The 23,237-nt window shown below is 43.4% G+C and overlaps 2 protein-coding genes across 6 annotated transcripts; both read right to left on the reverse strand.

Moving 5' to 3' along the window:
- Nucleotides 1-2,583: 2,583 nt before the first annotated feature.
- LOC130534166 (monocarboxylate transporter 12-B-like) lies at nt 2,584-10,530 on the reverse strand. 3 transcript variants are annotated; one of them, XR_008952821.1, is made up of 10 exons: nt 10,434-10,530; nt 9,163-9,360; nt 8,387-8,490; nt 7,969-8,112; nt 7,673-7,768; nt 7,423-7,579; nt 6,694-7,329; nt 6,364-6,623; nt 2,879-6,277; nt 2,584-2,645 (listed from the first exon to the last, which is right to left on the reverse strand). XR_008952821.1 is itself a non-coding variant. In XM_057048137.1 (9 exons), exons 2-9 carry the CDS (start codon nt 9,321-9,323, stop codon nt 6,030-6,032), a joined length of 1,806 nt encoding a protein of 601 aa, XP_056904117.1. In that variant the 5' UTR covers nt 9,324-9,360; nt 10,434-10,530; the 3' UTR covers nt 2,584-6,029. The 3 variants fall into 3 exon arrangements, 2 of the variants coding, with proteins under 2 accessions (XP_056904117.1, XP_056904118.1); XM_057048137.1 differs by having other exon boundaries at nt 2,584-6,277; XM_057048138.1 differs by lacking the exon at nt 7,673-7,768 and having other exon boundaries at nt 2,584-6,277.
- Nucleotides 10,531-11,186: 656 nt separating this feature from the next.
- On the reverse strand, nt 11,187-22,674 carry LOC130533798 (pantothenate kinase 1-like). 3 transcript variants are annotated; one of them, XR_008952675.1, is made up of 8 exons: nt 21,853-22,674; nt 18,583-18,729; nt 18,243-18,448; nt 17,502-17,755; nt 16,826-17,002; nt 16,273-16,415; nt 14,698-14,823; nt 11,187-14,588 (listed from the first exon to the last, which is right to left on the reverse strand). XR_008952675.1 is itself a non-coding variant. In XM_057047487.1 (8 exons), exons 1-8 carry the CDS (start codon nt 22,130-22,132, stop codon nt 14,529-14,531), a joined length of 1,374 nt encoding a protein of 457 aa, XP_056903467.1. In that variant the 5' UTR covers nt 22,133-22,670; the 3' UTR covers nt 11,187-14,528. The 3 variants fall into 3 exon arrangements, 2 of the variants coding, with proteins under 2 accessions (XP_056903467.1, XP_056903468.1); XM_057047487.1 differs by having other exon boundaries at nt 16,273-16,396; nt 21,853-22,670; XM_057047488.1 differs by lacking the exon at nt 21,853-22,674 and adding an exon at nt 21,134-21,368 and having other exon boundaries at nt 16,273-16,396.
- Between the last annotated feature and the right edge of the window lie 563 nt (nt 22,675-23,237).

Raw genomic sequence — 23,237 nt, forward strand, 5'->3', positions numbered from 1 at the left:
GCGCTCGAACGGTGCTCAGGCTGGTTGGCTGCGCTCCTCCTCCTCGGTGGGTGGGATTTCTCTCCTAAACCTTGGCTCTGTCTCCCCCTGTCTGATCTCCAGTACAGAGCACAACTGCTATCGTGCCTGCACGGACCCTCAGCGGGGTTTTTTGGTGACCGTTACCACTGAAATAGAGATGTATTTTGATTGATTGATTTATTTGTTTGTTTGTTTGTTTCCTCATCTGACACAGCTTTTTACCAGCAAACCACCGCCTTCGCGCAAATCCCACAAGACCGTTTCACTGCTTCCTCAATGAACCTTTTTGTTGTCAATCCAAATGTTTTCTTTGGGATCATTAAAATATGCTTTTTAACAGCAAAAAAAAAGAAAAAAAGAATCGAATTCTGTAGTTGTTCACACTTTTTTAGTTGTAGAAAATAGGAGTCACAATTATAATAACAATAATAGTAATAATAATAAGACGACGACCTCATAAGCGAGTTTTATTAGTCATGGTCACACATGGAGGTCCCAGTCAGTCCTACTCACACATCAGTACAGCCACACAAAAGAGCTCAATCAATATCATTTACATGCTGTCAATATTCATCAATACCTTCGACTGTGGGAACTGCTTGTCACTGACTGAGCGGATCTGCGTTTTCAGGAAGGAGGAAGATGACACAGATAACGAGAATGATGACGACGATGATGATGATTATGATGATGATATGCTGTTGACCTGACTCATGACATTATCATTTTCGGCAGACTATTAAACTTTAGTCAGGCAGACACCGACTCCTGACTCCTCTGGCGTGTCCATCATCAGAAAGCCACATGGTCACGTGGTCAGGAGCCGATTTCCCCTGGCTTCGTAAAGATGTGGCGTGTTTTCGAACAGGGCGTGACGTTTGCAAGGAAACCATTTAAATTGAGTTTGCGGAATGATCCTAAAGATTCAGACTAGATTCATGTAAATCAGAGCAGATCTGTGACCATTGTTTAGTTTTCAGGGGAAAGGCCCTGTGGACATGTGGTCTGTGGTTGTGCGAGCTCGCATGTGAAACACTGCATAATAGTGCGTCGCCATCCTGACAGCTGCGGCGTTTATCCTCAGCCTTTCTTTTTAAAGGCGTTTAAATTAAAAAGATGACTGCTTCTGTTTACCTTTGTGCAAAATGAGACCGAGTGGTCATCTGAACGTGGCGTTTGCTTGTCTGTCTGTAACTCCTAATTATTTAAACCGCGCGTCAGCAGAAATGCCGGCTCGCCTCCGTCAGTTACTGAGTATAATGTGATAAAGGCTGAGAAAAATGATTCACTGCTGCAGAGACTGTGTGATACAGAAGTGTGTGTTTGTGTTTAACATATATTGACTAGTGCTCATTGAGAGTTAATAGAATATAAGTGGTTCCCATGCAGTAAACGCTGAACCTCCCTGTCTCAGATTAGACAATACTCACCACCTGGACCAGCTGTGTGTGTGTGTGTGTGTGTGTGTGTGTGGTGTGTGTGTGTGTGTGTGTGTGTGTGTGTGTGTGACACATAGCTGTGACCTCTCATAGCAAGGCGTTAGATTTTTAGAGTTGAAGTCTTTTGTGTCCTGAGTCAGATTACAACTGTCAATATTATCATACGCACACACACACACACACACACACACACACACACACACACACACACACACACACACACACAACACATTAAAGAATCATATTCAGCATGTATATATTTGTCTGTGTGTGTGTGTGTGTGTGTGTGTGTGTGAGATGTCGTATCGACAGCGAAAATGGTCCCTATGGCCTCTGTAGCCCAAGATTGTGACGTTCATCTGAACACTTAACGAGTGTGACCACATTTCTTTATTTTTATCTGTAAAACAGGAACAGTGTTTTCACCGCTGGAAAACATTACTCTGCGTGTTTCTTATCATTTCTACACGTTGACTACAGAGATGCTGATCCTACTTTCACATTGAGGACATTTTTGAGAAGTGGGTCCCTGAAGTCCACACAATGTCAAAGAACAGTTTGAGTGTAACGCCAAAGTTTGAATGTTGACGTTTATACTTGGGTTTAGGTTGGGAGTGAGGGGTTAGCTGGGTAATGGATTTCGTCTATTAAAGTCAAAAATATAATAATGAGGATGTGTGAGTGTGTGTGTGTTTTCTGTCTGCTGATCAGCCCCACTTTGCTGTCATCAAACAGTAATCACACACACACACACACACACACACACACACACACACACACACACACACACACACACCACACACACACACACACACACACACACACACACACAAAGAGTGTGCTAATTAAATACTGTGTCATGTTTGTGCTGGGGTCCATTCATCACACCGTTTGTCATCTTTGTCCTCAACAGAGACCACGGCTCTGAGAATGGAGCCTGATGTTTCTGTGAGCCTGTTAGAGGGCAAATAATGAGTCTACCCCACCCGACACACACACACAGACATACAGTAGAACATCTGCTAACGTCTGGTTCACTTGAGTCAATTACTCAGGTTTAATCTTGGCCAAAATGCCACAATTTTAATGGCGGTATTCAACAATTGTGAAAGAATAAGAAAACAGATTTTGGTGACATTTAATCCACTGATATTTTAAAACATAGAATTCTATTTTCATAATGTCCTTCCATTTTTAGTGCAAACCTAAGTTGTGAGTTTCACGTCCGTGCTGTCTTTGGCCAGATCTGATCTCTGGTCAGTCACAGCAGCTTTTGATCATGTGACTGCAGGAAGGTCTCACCCACGCATTCTATATATTCTTCTACAACATCTTTCTAACATGTTTAGAACTACAAGTGCACTTTCCTGACATGCAGCTGGAGCCCCTGTCGGACATGGGGTCACACCAACAACCACAATAACACCCACATTAGTGCAGTTAATAACAAACCAGTTGTAGGTGTTGTAACCATGGCGATAGAGGATCACTGAACAAATAATAGTGACAAAAACATACAGTACATTTAAAATTGCAGCTTCGTGAATACCCTATGACACAATTGAGGTCGGACCAACACACCTCAGGTGTTTATCACAACTTGTCTGATCAGACACGGAACAGTGTTTGTTTGCATGCATGTGCATGTGCATTTGTGTGTGTGTGTGTTTGCGTTTGTTTCCATGTGAAGTGGGCCGACTCAACATGAGATGTTCTGTTTCCTCTACAAGACTGTCTGACGGAAGAGGAGTGGAAAACAGGTTTCACACTCGGGCAAAAACACACAAAAATACAAAACCATGCTCACACATGCACACACACTGCAAGGCTTGCATACTGCGTACACGTGTGCGTGTCGTAAGCCCACTGTAAAAACGAACCCACGCACATTTGATAACTAACTGCCCCAGGGTAACTGCTCAAGTACTCAGAGGGGCCAGAATAAACAATCGGATCACTATCAGAGGTCAAAGGTGAATGTTTAGGTGAGACACATTCTGTAAATGTGAATATGTAGCCACGTATACAAGCTCTCACAGCCTATACAGCACATGGTGCACGTTGTAAATCATGTAACGTGAATATTAAGAGTATGATGTTTGTATTCCATTTAATGGTTTGTTTATATGTGTCTTTATTTTTTTGTTGGTTCAGCAAAGATTTTAACATTTTCCGGTTTTCAGTAAGATGTTTATGATGAGAATGTAGCATACAGGTGACATGCCTGACAAAAATATAGAAACTAGAGTTCACTTTAGTACTGTAGTCTAGAAACAGGCAGGAGATTTGGAGTAATCCTCTTGATGTTAAGATACTTTCTGCATTCTAATAAAATCTGCGAACATAAACACGAAAACAGGACGCCTTCCACAACAAAGGAGCATGTCTTTCTTTCCTGTTTCAACTCTTTCTTCCTTTTTTAAACTCTTTGTGCATCAGAGGTCTCTCTGATTCACATCTCAGTATGCAGTCCCTCCTGTATTGTCTCATAATTTATTTCCGTATCTGCTTTCTAAAATGATACCACTGTTAGTGGATGCTGAGATATCTCCTAATTATGTACACACACACACACACACACACTCACACACACATGCACGCACGCACATGCATGACTGTGTGGGAGGTGGAAAAAGAGAAAGTGTTGATCTTAAACCAGCGAAAGGTAGTGGTGGTACTTTTGGTGCACACAGGACAAAAGCAAAAAACCAAAAAAAAAAATGGAGGGACTGCAACATTGTTATTGAAATATTTCAAGTATCTCAGTGAAATAGTTGGAAAACAGGAATTTCAGCCAAGCTGCTTCATGTGCTGCTTGTAGCAGTCCAGTTTAATAGCTGGTGCCTTCCATTGAAATTATTTCATTAGTCCCTCCCATTAAAGAGGTGGGAGGAGAAGATGGGAATCTGCCCTCTGGTGTGTGATGGCATGATCCTGACATGCTGGGGACAAATAAATCTTCCCCCTCTCTGCCTGTGTGTGTGTGTGTGTGTGTGTATGGGGTGGGGCAATAATTTAAGATGTTGACGAGAAGCAGCAGACATGTCAGAGAGAACACACGCACACACACACACACACACACACACACACACACACACACGTGGAACCTGCACCTGGTTGCAGCATGACATTTATCTGAGAGTGAATCTAGTGTACACCAACAATGCAGGTGTGTGTGTGTGTGTGTGTAAGAGAGAGAGAGAGGGAGAGAGAGAGAGAGAGCCTCTTTAAACAGAGATAGAGAACTCTTTTGAGTCCAGTATTAATGTATTCCTTTATGGTCCTGCTCAATGTTTCTTCCTGTTAAAAGGGAGTTTTTCCTTGCTACTGTTGCATGTTTGGGGTCAGGCCCTGGGATTCTGTAAAGCACCTAGAAACAATTTTGATTGTAACAGACGCTATATAAATAAAAATTGATTGAATGATTGATTGATTTATTGATATTACAGGTGGAAGGTGAAAGAACTATTTTTAGATGCCTCTCTCACTAGAGATATTACACAATTCATATTTAATGATCGTAAAGAAGCTATTATAGCATCTAGAATGGGTGGAAAATGTCTTATTAGGATTATTTCACCATAAAGGATTGAAGATGAGCATGAAGAAATTATGAAATTTTGTGTTAATGTGCTACTTTAATGTCACTGTAACATCAAAAAAAAATAATCAGAGGCTTGTGTGTGAGGATGTTGTGACAGAGTCGAGGGGGAAGTTCTTTTCTGTGTTTGGGGATGCCAAGCAGAAAGGAACATCCCCCCCCCCCCCCCCCCCCCTTCCCCTTCCCCCAGCCCTCCTCCCACTCATCCACCTACACAGTGGAAACTTCTCATCACACCCCAGTGTTTGATGGTAGAAACCACATGTGACGTCACACAGCCACGCTGGCTGGAATTCAGAGGTGAAGCATTGTCTTTGTGGAAACAGAGAACAGAAGCGGCTGTGCTTGCAGCAGAGCTCTGCAGGGCTCCCTGTTCCTGGGTCCATACACAGCAGCACAGGATGTCACACACACACACACACACACACACACACACACACACACACACACACACACACACACACACACACACACACACACACACACACACACACACACACGCACACAAAGATTTGCCTCAATGTTAGGCTCGCTCCGATGGTCCACTGATATAAAAGTACATTGTATAAAGTGCACTGATACAAAAATTTCCAGTAACGTTCACTGGAACCAGAGATCAGGTGAAAATCCAGTATGATGACCTTCGTCTGAGAATCTGTGGCAATGTGTTCTTTGGTGCTTCTGGAAGTTTTTAATGGACACAGCATATGGAGCCTGACTGCTGACTGACTTGCTCCTTCATCTGTCTGTTGGTTCAGATTGCGCAATTCTACCTTTGGTATTTTAGTCAAAAAATTAAAAAATAAAGGAAAATGATGAGCTTTTCTTAAGAGGCCCAAGTTTGGAGACCTCCTATATTTAGAAAAATGTTTTTCTCTCGTACGAACTGTTTGTCTTTTACTTATCTAGAAGCAAACGCGCGTGTGTTGCTCCGGTCATGTTGTTGCATCTCGAGCGCTTCATATCCCTCAGAGGTCCGTGCCTTCCCCTGGTTCGGAGTTTTTCATCAGATTGCAAGAAGCATCAGAAATGTTCCCATCACGCTGAGTCCACCGAGACTCCAGCGGGCTGGGAGCGCGCGTCCAGGCACAGGAGTTGGACTTCCGCTGATGTTTTAACAGGCTGATGGCTGCGGGGACCACGGCACTCAACATGAAGGACGCCCCACTGAGGAGGAAGGTTGCATGGTAGTTCCCTGTCCTGTCTACTAACCAACCTGGAGAAAGACAGCAAGACACACCGTGGGTGGAAAATGGTTGTAGATGACCAATCACTCATTTGGTGGACGCGAGCTACATTTACCTCCAATTGGAGGGCTGACCAGATATGGGATGGCGTGCAGGAAGTAGACCACACCCAGGGCAGAGGTCAAATTGGTGGCATCCACTACATCAGAAGTCACCACTGGGATGAGGGCCACATACGCTCCATCGAAGACCCCATAGAAGATGGAGAATGTCAGCAGGAGTGGGAAAGAGTGAAGAAGAGGAACAAACATGCAGCAAAGGCCCTCCATGCCTAATGCCAACATGTAGCACAGCAGGCGATGCCTCCTCAGATACCTAGAAGGCATCACATCTGTCACGCACACTTCACACACATAAAAAACACACATCTCCTCCCTCAACTTACTTTCTGTCCATGATCCATCCAAACGTGATGTTACCCACAATGCCACTGACCCCAAATATAGCCATGAGAAAGGCAGCCTGCTTTTGTTCTAAGCCTAAACTCAGCGCGTATGGAACCAAGTGAACCACTGGAGTGCTGCATCCATAGGCCAGAAAACAGAAGGACACAGACAGAATCAGAAAGTTGGGGGCCAGTAGAAATTGAAACTTCTGGTTTGCCCAAAAACCTAAACAGCCTCCCGGTGCAGGTTTTGTCCCGCCAATCGGCTCTGAGGGAGGGTTCACGGTGGCTGGCTCCTCTTTCGAGAACCTCCTTTTGTGTTCGGAAAGTTTTGCCTCACCCAGCATCGTCTCTGTTAGCTTGTTGCTGAATAAAATGCAGTTGGTTAACTTCTGAGCTGTTAATCCAGGCAGGCACGGCATTGAGAGCAAAGCTGCGCTCTCGGGACCGAGTTTACTGTTTTCAAGTCTGTTGATTTTCAGTCCTGTGTTGGCTGTGATGACCAGGGTACCGTCTTTTGTGGGGTTGATTTCCAGCTGCTTTGGTTCCGCCTGTCTACACTCGGCTTCTTTGGTGTCTTTAGACACTGTTGTGTTGCTGTTTTCCACCAGATTTTCCACATCTCTCTCCGGTGTCCTTCAGATAACAGAACAAATCTTTTTTATCAGGTAATTCTGAAGCTTTTAACTGTGAAATCACTGACTTTAGCCACCAATTAGCAGAGTTTACCTCCCCGCTCTCTTGGGATGCAGCGGCCTCATCAGAGCACCACAGACACACAGGTTGGAAACCAATCCTCCCAGCACGAGTAGAGCTCCTCTCCAGGAGTAATACTCAATAAACATTTGGACTGCAGGAGCCAGAATGAAGGTTCCAATTCCACTACCTGGAGATGAGGTCAAATATGAACTGGGGTGATTGGCACTATTGATAGTTACAGAGATAAAACTCTAAAAAGAACGACTCAAGAAGTGAATACCAGACATGGCGATGCCATAGGCCAGAGCTTTCCTCTCACTGAAGTAAACCCCAACCATGGATATGGCTGGTGTGTAGCTGAGAGCAAAGCCAAGGCCTGAGAAGGATGCAAAAGACCAGGAAAAACTGTTGCACTTTGACAATTCTGAATAACCTCACTAATGTTACTCCAAAAACCCCAAAATAGAGACGAATTGTAAATAAAAATGAAGCAAACTATATTGACACAATACTTTGTTACCCTACTCGTCTGATAAAACAAAAGTGGCATTATTATGGGGTTATGTAGAATATTACCTGTAAGGACCCCCGTGCAGAAGTATAGCTGTTCCAGACTTGAAGCAAAAGAGCTGAGAATCAGACCAGCTGAAGACAGAAGGCCTCCTAGGATGATAGTAACTCTGCAGGAGAGCCAGTTCCCAAGGAAACCACCCAGAGGAGCTGCAAACAGTTTGCATGGACCTTTTTGTGAAATTACTGACTGATATGTATATGTAGTTTTTAATATATTTTAGTAAAATTATTTGATAACATATTTTCCTTCTGTAAAATCAGCGATATATTGTAGTATGTGCTTGTGGCCACAAGGGGGCATCAGTATGCTGAGTTCCTGCGGGTGAGGTTATTGTCTTTGCTCCGCGCACACGTCTAGTGAATGCGCGTTAACAAGCGATGTTTTGAAGTAATACCATATAGATACCGGTCCCATTCTTACCACAGAGCATGGTGGTGGCGTCAGTAATGCTGTGAATCCAGGCAGTCGATGAATAATCCTTCTCAAAGCGTAGTTGAAACTCCACAAAGAAAACAGAAACGCATCTGAAAGAGGACAATTTGGGTTCAGTCGATTTTGTGTTTACTGTCCAAAATAAAACCAATATATTTAAGCGTATATTGTTTACCAATAATTCGTGTTTGATGATTTAGAATTTTATACTAGACCCACTAAATGTAGGCTACTGGTCCCTCATGGTTTTGCAAAGTGAAGATATCCTTGACCAATTCAAATAGTTCCAAATAAATATGTGTGAAATGTGTACTTTGGGCTAATACACCTTTTTGTTAACACTGAGTCGCCATATAAATAGTTTCAATCCAACAGCAAATTCAGCTCATAAATGTTCTGAGCTGGAATTCTCTATCGATTTCAAACATATACTTGAAAATGCAAAACATCATATAATAGATAAGAGTTCTCCTCTGCACTCCCTGACTCCTGATTTATGGCAGCCTGGTTTATAACTTGAAACAGCCCTCACAGCGCATGGTACCATTTCCTAGAGATCCTCTAAATAACTGTAACTGTTATATATGATGCATGCGGTTCACACTTTCATGGTAAATGAGGAAACATAAAAACCTCAGCAGGAGCAAAAGTGTGCACAAGCTCAAGGAAAATTAATTCAGTTCAGCATTGTTAAATGGAAGCATCTCAGCTGAAACGCTGCTCTTTAGCGGCTCAAACACACAAACACACACTCTTAATATCACCTGGTTACAGCACGGGTGCAGATGGTTGCAATGAAACATGCAGCGACGACCAGCCAGCCCCATCCTCCTTCAGGTGGGCTTGTCGTCCGTGGGACCGTCCTGTCCCCCGCAAGCTTCTCCTCTTTGCCCACTCTTGCCGACATCGCTCCGGCCAGAACCATACCAGCTTATTTCCTCTGTCAGAGGGGCAACGGAGCCCTGGAGGTAAAACATGAACGTGAATGGTCTCACAGGGTTCAGAGTGAGGCTAAATTCCTGTTGAAAGGAAAAATATATGTACGCCGGATCCAAACATCTTCAAATGAAGAACATGTAAAATGTAGAGGCTGAAAGAGTGATCTCGGAGGAACGCCTCGGTCGATCAACATGCTGACATACACATCTGCACGACCTTTGCTCATGATAGGAAAGTACAACATCCATTTCTTGTAGGATTCAGTGAAACTGATGACGGTGGGTACATTTAAGGAGCAAAACCAAAAACATAGTATCATAAAGACGTCCGTTGACTTTACTTAACTCCAAGTTTCAGATGGACAAACTTTAGCAATTTAAGGTTGCGCATGAATCCCTCTGTATTTGAGTAAATGTACCACTGCTAAAGGAAAGGCCAAAGGCAGCGTAGCCACAAGCCACAGGCCGTATTTACAGCACCTCCGCCTGCTTATTACCATATGAAAACCTCTTTGTTAATGAGCGGGGAGTTTTTATTCTATTCTGTCAGGAAACAATCTTCCTGTTGCCAAACACACAAAAGCAACAGCTCAGCAGCTGAAGGTCTTTGCTTAATGGGCTCCTGTGACCCAGAGGGGAGGGGCAGGTGCACGTGTAACGCTTCCTGCTCAGTCCTAGCGGTTGTATTACCTCGGACCTGAGTGTTTCAGGTCATTTTCTTCACCAGCTAGATTCACTTTCTTTATGATATAAAAGAAAAAGTTCGTCTCATGTGTCCCTGCAGCAGCATCTTTAGAGCTGAAAAGTTCTGGTTCTGCACCAGCTGGGCTGTTTTTGCATCACAAACACAACAACCTGAGCTTTTCTAAGCCACTAAGGAGGGATTGTCTGGTGAAAACAACCTCAACCCCTGATTAAAAAGAGGCTTGAAAGGACAGAATAGAAATACTTAGAAATACCGAAGTCTAAGACATCGTCCGTGTAAATAATGGAGGGTTGTTTTGCTGCGCTGAAAAAGGGCATTTGTGGAGGAACAAACAGGTAAAAACTGACTAAAGCAGCACAAACTCAAAGACAAATAATAGAAAGGTCCTCACCTCAGCTTGCAGAGCCAACAATGAAATACGGGTTTTACTGCCTTGTCTAGCTCCCTCACTCTCTCTCTCTCACTGTCTCTCTCTCTCACTGTCTCTCTCTCACTCACTGTCTCTCTCTCTCTCACTGTCTCTCTCTCTCACTGTCTCTCTCTCTCTCACTGTCTCTCTCTCTCTCACTGTCTCTCTCTCACTGTCTCTCTCTCACTCACTGTCTCACACACACACACACACACACACACACACACACACACACACAATAAAACCCTGGGGTGGTTCCACAGTTTTCTGAAGCAGGCGGGAGGAGACAGAAGAGCAGATAGCTAAATTATATTATGAAGAGTAAAGAAGCACCAAAACTCTATCAAATTTGGGTAATTAGACCTAGATTTGACCTCTTTCTCTAAATGAACCAACTCCAATCTAAATGGAAACAAAAAAAAAGTCACAATATATATCCCAGAAGTTCTTTGGGATATTATTCAGTAGAATCCTGTTGAGGTGTCACCTGTTCACAGGTTCCAACATGGTCTATGATTTAGGATTCCTGGTTTGGGACTGACACTTATGCTTCAGTCAGTGGGGGGCTGGTCTGGGAGAGCTATTGGGAGACGCTCCTGGCGCCCTGCTGATGAGGAACCGACCCCAGGGCAGCTGCCTTAATGGGTGTTTTCACTGGATGTGCGAAAGATAAGAAATGTGCGAAAGATTACTGTTAAACAAACAGTATCAGGAGTTAAATAAAGACAAGTCGCGTTATCAGTTAAACCCAGTTTATCAACAGGCTGATTGCTGGTGTAGAACGAGTGGTATTATTTACAATATCTTTATACAATCAATCACAGAGGAGTGAAAAGGTCTGTCCTGTACGGCAAGTGATCCAGAAGACACTTTGTAAAGTGGGGGGGTTCACGCAACAGGATGACTGAACAGTTCAGGAACCTCTGAAGACATCCTGAAGGGAGGCAGGGAGGAGATACGAAGGTCAAAAGGTCGGCCATCATACCAGATCTGAGGTCTAAAGGTCGGCCAATTGGCCAGGCCTGACAATCGTCCTCAACAGTTACAGGTCGATATGAAATTTGCTTCAGAGGTTCCAAAGAGATGAATGTCGACACCACAAGTGCACCTTCCTCTCTCTTGGCTTCACTCACACATCCTGTTGCAAGCTTCCCCTTCAATGATGTTCACGGTTTAATCAGCTCGACCAACAACAGAAGAAGAAACTCTTCTGGAGTCCGATTTTTACAACTAGGATGCATATGTTTTTGTTCCCCAAACCAAAGCTAAAATTATGGACTAAGGAAATTACTGCATAGAGGGTTGGGTAATTCCACAATAATGATGTAATTTTTGCCATTTGGCAAGTCATAAAAGCCTTAAATCCCTTGGAATTATGTCCTGCTGGTCCAATGGGGGGGAACCAAATTCAATTCTGTCATTGAGACAGAAACACTCATATTTACTGCGAAGCCTCAATTGTTGCTTCACATCTGGGCCAAACTCTGAAGGACAGGCTTCATCAACCTTAATTACTGAAAACAAAACATCGTTTTGAATGGCAGCAAGTTTCATAAAGGCCCCAACTAAAGTTTTGGAACAGAGAACACAACAGTTTAAACAGGCACAGTTGATAATTGAACATCTTGTCATGACAAAAACCTTGTTTTTCCAGTAAAATACTAAATTTCTCTACTGTAGTCAGCATCCGTATGCTGCGAGGTGGCCGAGGTTTACATTTCAAGGACCAGTGAAACAGTTTTCCAAGCATTTTCCAAACCACATGAACTCATCACGACTATTATTGGCATCCAATAAGGAAAAAGCAAGACAATAAACGGACGTCAAATGTTTCCAAACCGTGAACCCGTTCCAGTTACATACAGAATTCCAGACCAGGTCTTTCACAGTATTCCTGGAATTCTTTGTATGGATGCAGATGGTGTGTGAATGCCAAACAGAGTCCAGTGCAATGATAAAACATGACAAAATAAACAAAAACAGTAAAACTGGGACACAAACTGGTCGAGTTCAGCGTGATAATGACAAAAGAGGGCACAACAGGTTAAAACATGAAGGCAACCGACTGGACTGGAGCACGTGGCACAAGAGGAAGCAAATGTTGTCACCCAGGAGAGAAAGAAACACACTCCTGGAGGTTTTCAGAGGAAAAATCTCCACAAAATCACAAAAATAAAAGACTTTACATATGTGTAAGTGCTGAGAATCAATTGGAGTTAAAGAAAAAAGTAAATTGCACGTTTGGCGAACCCTGGATGGATAAAACTACAATGTAGGAACTGTCACTGTTCTAATAACTGGGGGATCACGTCAGATAGCGTGAAAGATTCTCATAAATGATGAGGGTTTGACACCCACATACACTGCAGGAACAATATCAACAGGCGCAGGCTTATTTTAACTGGTTGGATTGGAGCTGGCAAACAGAGCCGGGAATGAGGACAGCGCTCCCTTAATCTATTACGGTGATGACGGAGCGGTCACCAGCCGCTTTGACATGGGACAGAGAAAACGTTTGACCAGGTCCAAGTGAAGGGGAAACTTCCTTTACAGTGTTGAAGACAGTTGTTGGAAGGGTGGGCGGTGGCAGTGGTGGCGGTCGGGGGGGTGACACTGCTGCTTAAGATCAGCTCTGATCAATAATGACAGTTACAGACACAGACCATGCTAAAATCAACTTCCTTAAATTGATAAAGATTCTTCTGAATATGGCATCTGGATGTTCTTACGGGTAAGTTAGAGGGACAGAAGCATGCAAACTAGAGTTCTAATGGGACTTTCCACAACAACATGCCTAATGTCCTCAGTTCTGATCAATTCTGCTAGTTTAAATTCAATCCCGGTCAAACTGCAACGGTACCATAATACTACTAATAGTGTCAACATCTAAGGTTAAACAGCAGTCAAGAAAATACGATGAATCTCATACAATGAAGGCACCATTGCAGAAACACAATATTATGTTTCTGATCATGATGCCAGTAGATCTGGATTAATACAGTACACATATGGTCCATCTTTCATGCACTGGGATTCAAGAAAAGCTCATTTGTTCTGAGAGAGGTTTTTTTTTTAGTAAGAGTGCCGCATTAAACCAGAGTCTGAATCCAAGGCAGCAAGGTGGAAGAAACATAAAATGGTTAGAAACGGTTCTCCACAATGCTCAAGTATTATGGCAGCAGACATAGACAAGCCATCCTCACTGGTTCCTGGGTCCAACTGGGACTTTGCAGCTCATTAGCAACAAAGATCAGATCCTTCACACCGCCGGTTGGAAGACAAGTCTTGGTCCTATCATCTAACACTAACCTGGTTACTGCCCCCATAGCGATGTGGTGCTAAATACTACGAGTATGTTGACAAGGGAATCACAAATCAAGAGTTAAACCGACACACGAAACAGGATCTGAAGTGAGTGAACTCCGTAGAGGGAAGCATGATGGGAAACCCTGCAACCTCATCTACTGACTCGACTCTTCCCCGGTTGTCTGTTATGAGCTGGGAAACCACCCACGTGCACTGTTAGATGGTGGTAGGAGGCACTCGTTACTAACTAGTGTTCCTCTGGTTGCACATTTTCACAAGTACCTTTTCTCAAACTCATCCAGACGTAACTTCACTTAGGTGCAAACATCGACACTTTGCACGATTTGTGCGCTTGGGCAGCGAAGCCTCCAGGATTATAATGCTACAGTAGCTAATCACATGAACACATAGAGTTAAGAAAACAAACCAAAACACTAACACACTCTGCATCTCTGCCCTTCCTGACACTACTGGGACAGGAAAGAACAGAAATGATTACAGAAACCCATAAATTAATGTTCACAATATTAGAAACTCTGGGAAATCACAGAGATGAATGTTAAAGTTTGTTGTTATTTACAAGAATTATATTATTAAAATGGCTTGTCTCAGTTTCTGCGTCTAATAATGTTCCTTTTGTGGCCTCTGTGAAAGAGACTTTACAGCAGCGATAAGAGTCGATGACATCACAGCATCGAGTTCTGTTGACATCACAGCGTTCATAGATGAAGAACAGCACTGAAGGTTGGTGATGCCCGAATATCGTTTCCTTCAGGGGTCTTCTGCTGCCTTCAGCAGCTCCAACAGTGCTCCAACTGCTCCAAAATAGCCCTGGTGGAAATGCATGCACGCGCACAAACACGCACACACACACATACAGTTTTACCAGTCTGTATCACACAGTCTAGATGTAATCAAATCTAAGGCATTTAAAGATTACCTCATGTTCTAAGAAGAGGGCTCGCAGTTGTCCCTTGGACCAGAAGTCCATGGCATAAGCTAGCAGCTTGGTGGATACAGTGTTAATTCGGAGGAAATTCCCAACAAACACCACACGTTCAATTTTCTGATGTGAGACAAACAAAAAGAAAAAAGAAAGAATAAATCAAACCAGTCAGGTGAAACTGATGACGGGGTATTTAACATGTATTTTCCCTGTAAAACCACACGGCGGCGCTAAAGACCGCGGTTATATTCAAAATGTTTTTCCATGAACTACGGAGCTCTGCCTAAACTACACAGAATCTTAAAAAAATTGTAAAAATGAATAGTAGGAGTTTCACAGGTGGGTACGGCAGAAGACCTGTTGCAACAAAGTCAAAATTCAAATACTCTGTCCAAATATTTGATCCAAAATTGTGCTTGTCAAACACGCAGTTTTGCCAACTTTTGAATTTGGGGGAAAATGAAAAATCACAGAGACCTAAAGTCTAAAAAAAAAAAAAAAGATTTATAATATCTGAATATTCTGGGACAGAGGATATCTTTAAACAGTGATAATTCTGACTGTGCTCTCACATCACAAGAAATACCATTAAAGAACATGACGGATATGTGTTATTTATATGTATGTTGCAAACCTATAAAAGTTCATTTATAAGAATCTTTCTTCATAAAAGTTATTTTCCTTCTGATGAAATTCTAACTACAACTAATCACACTTGAGGGCCTGAACTGGAAACTTCCTCATTCTGCGGCCAATAATGACAAGTGATCACTGTAGTTGTGAAAGCAACCCACATTATTACAACAGAGAATGTCATATTTGCATAATTTCAAAAGATCGGTTATTAGCAAATTCTGTAAACAGGACTTTGGCAATGTAAATTGAAGTGAATGAGGTTAGCGTGCAATGAAATGTCACTGCTTTTATCAGTGCAGGTCAACGTGTCTGCTAAGAAACGTGTAAATAAGGGTCTGATTGTTCACCGTTTCAGGATAAGCCCACAAAAGAAGTACATTAAATCAGCTCTTTGGATTTTCACTTCTTTTGACTGTTTAGTTCCACACAAAAATTCCACACCCAGCTTCCTGTCAGGTGACCCGTTGTACGCGCGTTAGCCGCAGCTCTGTGTGCGGTGATAGCCCTGTACAATGCTGCTTGATCGCCATGCCACAAGGCAACACTGTAAAGAAGCTCACAGCAGACAGAAGAAAAGCAAACAGAGGCGGTCTTTCCCTCCAGATGGATTTGCAGACACAAGAACCTTTCTTTAACTCATCTTTGGTTAGTTTTATTTGATCACTTCTGCGTATTTTATCTTTCATTTTCTGATAAAAGGTCTGTCCAAGTTGAAGTCAAACCATCAAAGACCTAAAAACAAAGAGGTTAGGGCTGCTGGAAGCTGCCATTCCCCTTTCTAACATATGTACACAGGTTTTACAATGCTGAGGTGTGAAAAGCTGTAAACCCTGAGCCGCACGTGTGTGTTTAGCGTTTCACATTTCATTTCTATAGCATAAACCTCAGATGTGTGTCGAGAGCGGTAGATCGCAGGGACGTGTGTGTGTGTACCTCGTTGACAGCACACATGCGTGCGATGGATCCTATGTTGTTCGTGATGGTGACCAGTGTCGCCCTGGCCAGGTCCTCCTTGCTGATGCTGTCTCGCTTGTCTTTGCTCATCATGTGACCAAAACTGTAAAAGAACAACCCGCCTGTATCAGACGACATGTGAAAGGATGTAAACATGAACCGACAGGCAGATTTCATAATCACAGCAGGAAATGCGGCAACCTTCTTAAAAAAAAAAAAAGAAAACTTAGTTATCATCTTGTTTTATAGATCAAACCTTTGGACAGACAGATGCAGTAACACGCTGGCCCCTGATTGGAGAGACTGTGATAAATAATGTTATGATCTTTTTGTTTCGCCTGTTATGTCACATGTTCAATTGGAATGTAAACAAATGATCATTAAATGCATATGTAAAAATATCCATCTACATTATGCATTTAATCATTTGCATGAAACTGTTGCTCATTTATTTGTGCGTTTCCTTTTTTTGTTGTGAATCAGATTAAAAGCTTTGGTTCCAGAGGGTGATAAATAAATCCAGCACAATCACCTGGACGCCACAGCGGAGCCCTGGAGGCCGAAGCGTTCGTAGTCACCTCCGTAGATATCTTTAACCAGTTTGTCCACATTGGTAGAGTCGCCTTTGCTGGCCATTTCCAACGCTTCCTCAAAGGTCTCGCAGCCCGTCAGCAAACAGCAAAGCCCCAGGAATGTCCCACCTCCCAGACTAGAAGAGGAAAAAGAGAGAAATGAGAATAAAAAATGAAGATACCCACAAATGATAGGGTCCATGATATGGAAAATTAACACCGCTGGAGATTTATTATCATTCTCAAATGTTTGCAACACTCTAAGCTCTACAATTACATAAGTAGCCAGGTACACAAGATGAGCAGAGATAGAGAATGATAAACACTGATTGTGTTGCGTCAGATGATTTTATTAAGGCTATAAAAGCCACCGTGCTGCAATCTGTCACCCAGAACCCTCCACACCAAAGTTCAACCCTCACTGATACCGATTTGATGACACACACTTCAGATGTTTGCCGCTTAAACAAAACAAGCAAATCTTGAAAAATTTGCACTTGGCTGCAACTAAGCTATTTATGTAACGCAAACAGATGCGGATGCAGCAGCATTATCAGTATTATATCACTTCCTCTGCTCTGCTAATGGCGTTCTTGCATCAGGAGGTGTTGAACTCGCCACGCTGACCCGGCTCACCTGGTACCGGTCACCCGCTTGTAGTTGTTCTCCGAGTACACGGCCAGAATGGAGACCCCAGAGCCGATGTTGACCAGCAGCATGGGGAAGGGGTTGTCCAGGGTGCAGGGCGTTTTCATGCAGCTCTGGGTGTCCGAGGGGTTCTGAAAATAGTAGCACTCGGGGTGTCCGTTGAAGCCCACCCGATCAACATACAGGAGGCCGTGGATCAGGCAGTCCAGCTCATCCAGCTTCAGCAGCTCTAAGTTAGCCATCTGCAGGACAAACGAGGCAGGTTAAAGGTCACTGCTGCCACAGAACATACGGCCTGTCCGAGGCCCTGAAGTCATTACAGAACAAAGGCTACAATAACAGAACCTTCTGTCTGAGCTAACGGAAGGTGTAAAGGTCAATACCTTCTCTGACAGAACGGAAGAGAATGTGTTCCCTCTCTCAGGGCTGGAAGGAAAATTTATTTATTGTTGTTTTTTGTTTGTTCCACAGTGGTTTGGTGTACTTTCAGCCCTATGACGACTTCCTCAAAGTCCTACACTTTGTAACCCATCAAATCTAAAATGTCCTAACATGAACTAATTATGTCTGTTTGCAATAAGCTTAAACCTTGTGCAAACATCTTTGTGTGTCTAAGCAATGACAATCATACAAACCAGGCAAGGATCTGCAAATTAGCATATTTCACAAATGAAAATTCCGTTTTAGGAAGAACGTCCGCAAGAGCTGCATCGAAAACGAAGGACTCACCGTCCTGAACTCGTTCTCGAACTTGTAAGCACCACCACCAGTGGCACACAGAGTTGTGTGCAGACTGGAAAAGTTCTTGTCATGGCCCATCTGGATGAAACGGGGCATGGCCTGTGTGGGGAAGCGGATGAAGTGCAGGTTACCGGTCCTACCACAGATCGTCAGGTTCCTCAGCTCCAGGTGAACATCTCGGACACCAGTTTTACCTAAAGGAAGCAGGGAGGATATTCCTGTTAGTGTCAGCTTCACCTCCTAGATTCAACATTTGGAAGTGTGTAGCCATTAACAAACACTGGCTACACCTGCTTTAACAGAGGAACATGGGTGTGAGCACACATACCATAGGCCACGTTTGAAGTGAGGTAGCGTCGAATAGACTTGAGGTTTTCTACTTCCTCCTGTTCTTCTTCTGCAGTGATGTCAACTGGCTCAAAGTAGACCAGCTTCACCAGTGTGCCGCCGATGTCCATACCAAACCAGGGGAAAGCTGGAGAACACAGGAGAACGGGAAGAAATCAATCAGCAGGACTGACACTGTGGGAGAAACACAAATACGACCTGAAACTATTTAACCGGGATAGCTGGAATTTGAAAAACCATCTGATCTGTCTGTGACGTTTATGTGGAAAAATATAAATCTTGTAAAATTCACTTGTTTACCAACAGAAAAAGGTCTTATCACTGGCTGATGCTTCATCCATTAAACCATGAAACTTCTTTATGCCAAGCGTGGAATGCTGCAGAGAGAAATACAATCTCCCTCACAGCCCAAACAAGGTGTTCAACAATGTGCACCACACTTGTGACCGACACTGAACTCCACAGCAACAGCCGAATCAGACACTGTGTCAGATTTCACTCTGAATTGCACTATAGTTAACTTAAATATAAATAAAGGGTTCCAGTAACTTTAGATTTAATGGCTGATACACTCTAATGAGCTCTACGAGTTAATATGACCTTGGGTTGAGGGAAAGTGACAACATTTATTTTAAATGTTCACAAGACACGTGATCTGTGCTGAGGCAAAGGTCATTGTGGCAAGGACCAGCATTCGGGGTTGAGGAGCGTCTATATGGGTGAAAGGTCTTTGACACACCTTAACATGCGACCCCTCATGTGGTGGGTATGTGTATACATGCAGTCTGGTTGATTGCCTGCCCCCCCACCACACACACAAACACACACGCACACACACACACCAGGTGAAACGGGCCGGCTGTTGGCGGACCGGGTGGAAAGACAGAGACAGCGTGCACAATAAGGCGAGGAACTAATATACACGTGAGCAGCTGAACCCTCTCCTGTGTGGAAACAGAGGCTGTAACAACACACTTTGGCTGAACAGCACAAGATGTTTTAAACTCTGATATGGTCTTATCGACGTTCTGTGCCGTGTTACTACAGTGTCGCTCGTTCTCTGTAGTTTCCACATTTATGATCCACAGAAATATTGCATTGGCTGCGTGTGTTAACCATTGCTTACACCTCCCATAACAGTAGAAAACACTGCTGCACCCAAATGTTGAAGCGCTGTCAAATGCCTAACTCCAGGATTTTGTCTGACACTAAATTTACTCAGCTTTTTTTTTTTAACAGCCGGGGTGACCAACGAGGAGTCCAAAGTACGATGTTGCGTGCTTAAAAGTGACCCAGTTGCCGAAGTTTGAAAGGTTTGTCAGGAGTGAGTTTAGATTAAAAGCACATTTCAGGTGATTATATCAAGAGTCGTGGAAGACAGATCAGCACTTGTTTCACTGGGCTTCATTCTTCCGTTCTGTTTTCTAAAGAAACAGAAGATGAGAATAATGGGAACAAAATCCTCAATGAGCAGGTGTGGCTTCGTGCAGTGAAGCAGAGTTTCAGTTGGCCTCTAAATCCGTTCCCACTTCATTTACATGGGACCGCAACTAATTCATCAACGGGCAACATCCGTCCACCGTTCCTGGGTCGTTCAGAAAACATTCCCTGGTGTTCTCGTTCATCTGTTGATGAAATCAAGTCACAACTTTATGTTTGTCATTCATGGTGGCTGCATGGGGCAGCTATTGAGGATACTGCCTCTATAGCGACACATGAATCGCACACAAATGCAATTGCTAAAACTACTGCAAAACATAACCAAGTCGGAAACTAGAGTGGAAAAAAAAAGGATCACATCTCTGTGGTGGAATACATTCCAGGGTGAGAGCTGAATGGGAAAGCTTAGTGGGCCATCCGGGTTTATCAGAACGACTGGAAAGCATCCAATGATTACTCAGCCATAAAGCAGAGGAGCAGCAACAGGACCCGTGTAACATCTACTAATCAGACACTCCTTTAATGCATTTATCCAAATAGGCGGATCTTTTCATCCATCATCACTTGGTGAACAATAATGCATCTTAGTCCACAACCAAAGTATCAAGTCATCACGCGGTTGCAATATTTACACACATACACAGGTTCATATGGAAAACAGATTCACATACATTGAAACTCTCTCCACCCTTTCTTGGTCACTGCCTCTCCTACACGTCTCTCAATACAATACCTGACAGTTGCATGGAATGCTGACTACATGACTGAATAATAAGGACCTTAAAAATGCAGCTGGTCTCTCTGCAAGTTCCAACAATGTGAGCAAGTGACACCGAGACAGTCTCCCTCGGCGACGATAAATCCTTTGCCAGATTGAAACTCTGTCTGCTGTAGATTAAATGTTCCTCAGATTTGCATCATTCTCACAGGAACACATGTTTGCCTTAAAGCTTATTGTCTAAAACCACAATTCTCTCCTGACAACCATGGGATTAAAACTGAAACCAAGAGTACTTGTGGATGGCAGATGACACAACAGTTGAAATGCCAATATTTCCCAAGCAGAATGGGACGAAACCCAAATCACTTACCGGGTTTCTTTCCACTGATGAGCTTCATTCTCAGCCAAATAGACTCGACGAGTAACGGGAAGGAAAACGACACCAATTTTCATATAAAAGGTGTTAACAGCGCGTGTGCGTGCAAGCAATAAAGTCAATCTCGGGTGCCTGAACAGAGTTTACAGCGCAGAAACCCATACTTTTATACATTATGCGGTAAAACAGCAAAGTTTCCTGGGTGATCTTTACTCACGTCAGTAAATAAGGGGGCGTGGCCCTCCCATGTAACCTGCCTCCAGGAGACAAGAGTCGGCTCCTGATTGGTCCAAAATAACCAAGCCCACTATCAGGAGCTTTTTCACCACCAATAACAAACCAATCACGCCGCACCGAACGCAACCGAGGGTCCATATAAACAAGAGGGGTCTCCCTGGCAACGGCGGGATTGGACAGATCTGCCGGATCCGGTACTTAACGCGGATGAGGAGGTCGAAAATGGCAAGATAGTGATCTTGTGCAGGAATTAGCCCTGAGAATATGAAAGCTGAACATCCCACGCGGTCTGCCGAAGGGCTGCTACTGTCACTGCAACGCGGCACGGACGGGCTGATCAGCCCTGCACTGCAGAGTAACAAGCACCGTATTTACTTTTTTGGATATTATTGTGCTGTATGCGTTGCATTATGCACGAATAAACACGTGTCAATTAAATTGGGTCTCAACGTTTCCTTAACTGCTTGATTACTTACGGGGTCTGCTCCGTCGTATGGACTCAGTCCTCCGCCGGAGTCTGCATCTCTTAGCCGGGGAGCCGTTGCACTCCACATCGTCCCCGCGATGGAGATGATGGATGCTCTCAAACGAGCTGCTGTTGGGTCCGATGTTTAAGCCGAATGGAGCGCTGCTGCTGCAGCTGCCGTTAGCAGCAACCGCGACGTGCGCGTGAAATCCCCGCTGGCTCTGCCCGTTGTTGACATGATAAGGTCCCGAAGAGGCATTCTTGTCCATCATTGACTTAGCTTTATCCATTGAAGCACTAGCCTAGCCTAACCTAGCTTAGCATCTGTAGCAGGCACAAATGCCGCTGTCAGGAAACGCAGCTAACTTACTTCAGCTTAGCCAGCTAACGTTAGCCCGGCTGCTTGCAAGCTAATGAGGGTCGCGCGACCCTAGCTTAGACTCTATCTTGTCGCGTTGTTTACGATAAATACCAAGTAAAACACACAATTAAAACCCAGTGACGCTATATATATCATAAAATACCGACTATATGGTAAAATACAGTGTTTCCATTGAGGTCACTCGCGGTCACAAACCCACATTAAAATAAGGCAAGCGCTGCAGCAGGCGGCAGTCTGTGAGTCGGTGAGCGGCGACGTCACACAGATCCCCACAGCCGGAGGGCGAACCCGTTTATCTCCCCCGACCGGTTTTTCTTTCCTCTGCTGCGACAAATATGATACATGTTTACCTATTGCCGTCCTTACGAAAGAAAGCATGTTTAGTTTCAATGCATTGTTAAAAATCTAAAGAGATCTTGTGATTTTAATCGACTGTCATTTATCGAACGCCCCCTCCCCGAGTGACGCCATGGTTTAATGGCCAGTAAATCAATTGATCACAGCATCCGAGAATAGTCATCTAACAGCACACATCAACCTTTGCATATTTTGTTTGGATTAGATATTATTTGATGCATCTGCAAACGTTCTGTTATTTAGTATTATTTTGTTGATTTAGCAACAAACCCTGGAAATTTAGTCTCAGCGCCATTTGATTCAATATAACTGGTGGTATTGTCCAATTAAGCCACCAGGAAAACGAAAACAGATAAGAGTCAAACAACATACAGCTGTTTTTTTTTTTTTTTTAAAAGTTAACCAATGCAAGATCTATGGCCGATATCACTGATTTAAAAAAATACACAAATAATAATAATAATAATAATAATAATAAAAACCTAATATAACAAAACTTTACAGCATCTTTGACAAAGGAAATGACATTTTGGCGGAATAAATGTGCATTGATGTGCAGAGGCATAAGAGTTGACCAAATTTTAATAAAACTCTTAAGTGCTCTTCTAGCACAAGTGATTATTTTTCAGAACATCAGTCAGAAACACAAATGTATG

Source organism: Takifugu flavidus, chromosome 11 (assembly GCF_003711565.1).
Source record: "Takifugu flavidus isolate HTHZ2018 chromosome 11, ASM371156v2, whole genome shotgun sequence".
NCBI classification, from domain to species: domain Eukaryota; kingdom Metazoa; phylum Chordata; class Actinopteri; order Tetraodontiformes; family Tetraodontidae; genus Takifugu; species Takifugu flavidus.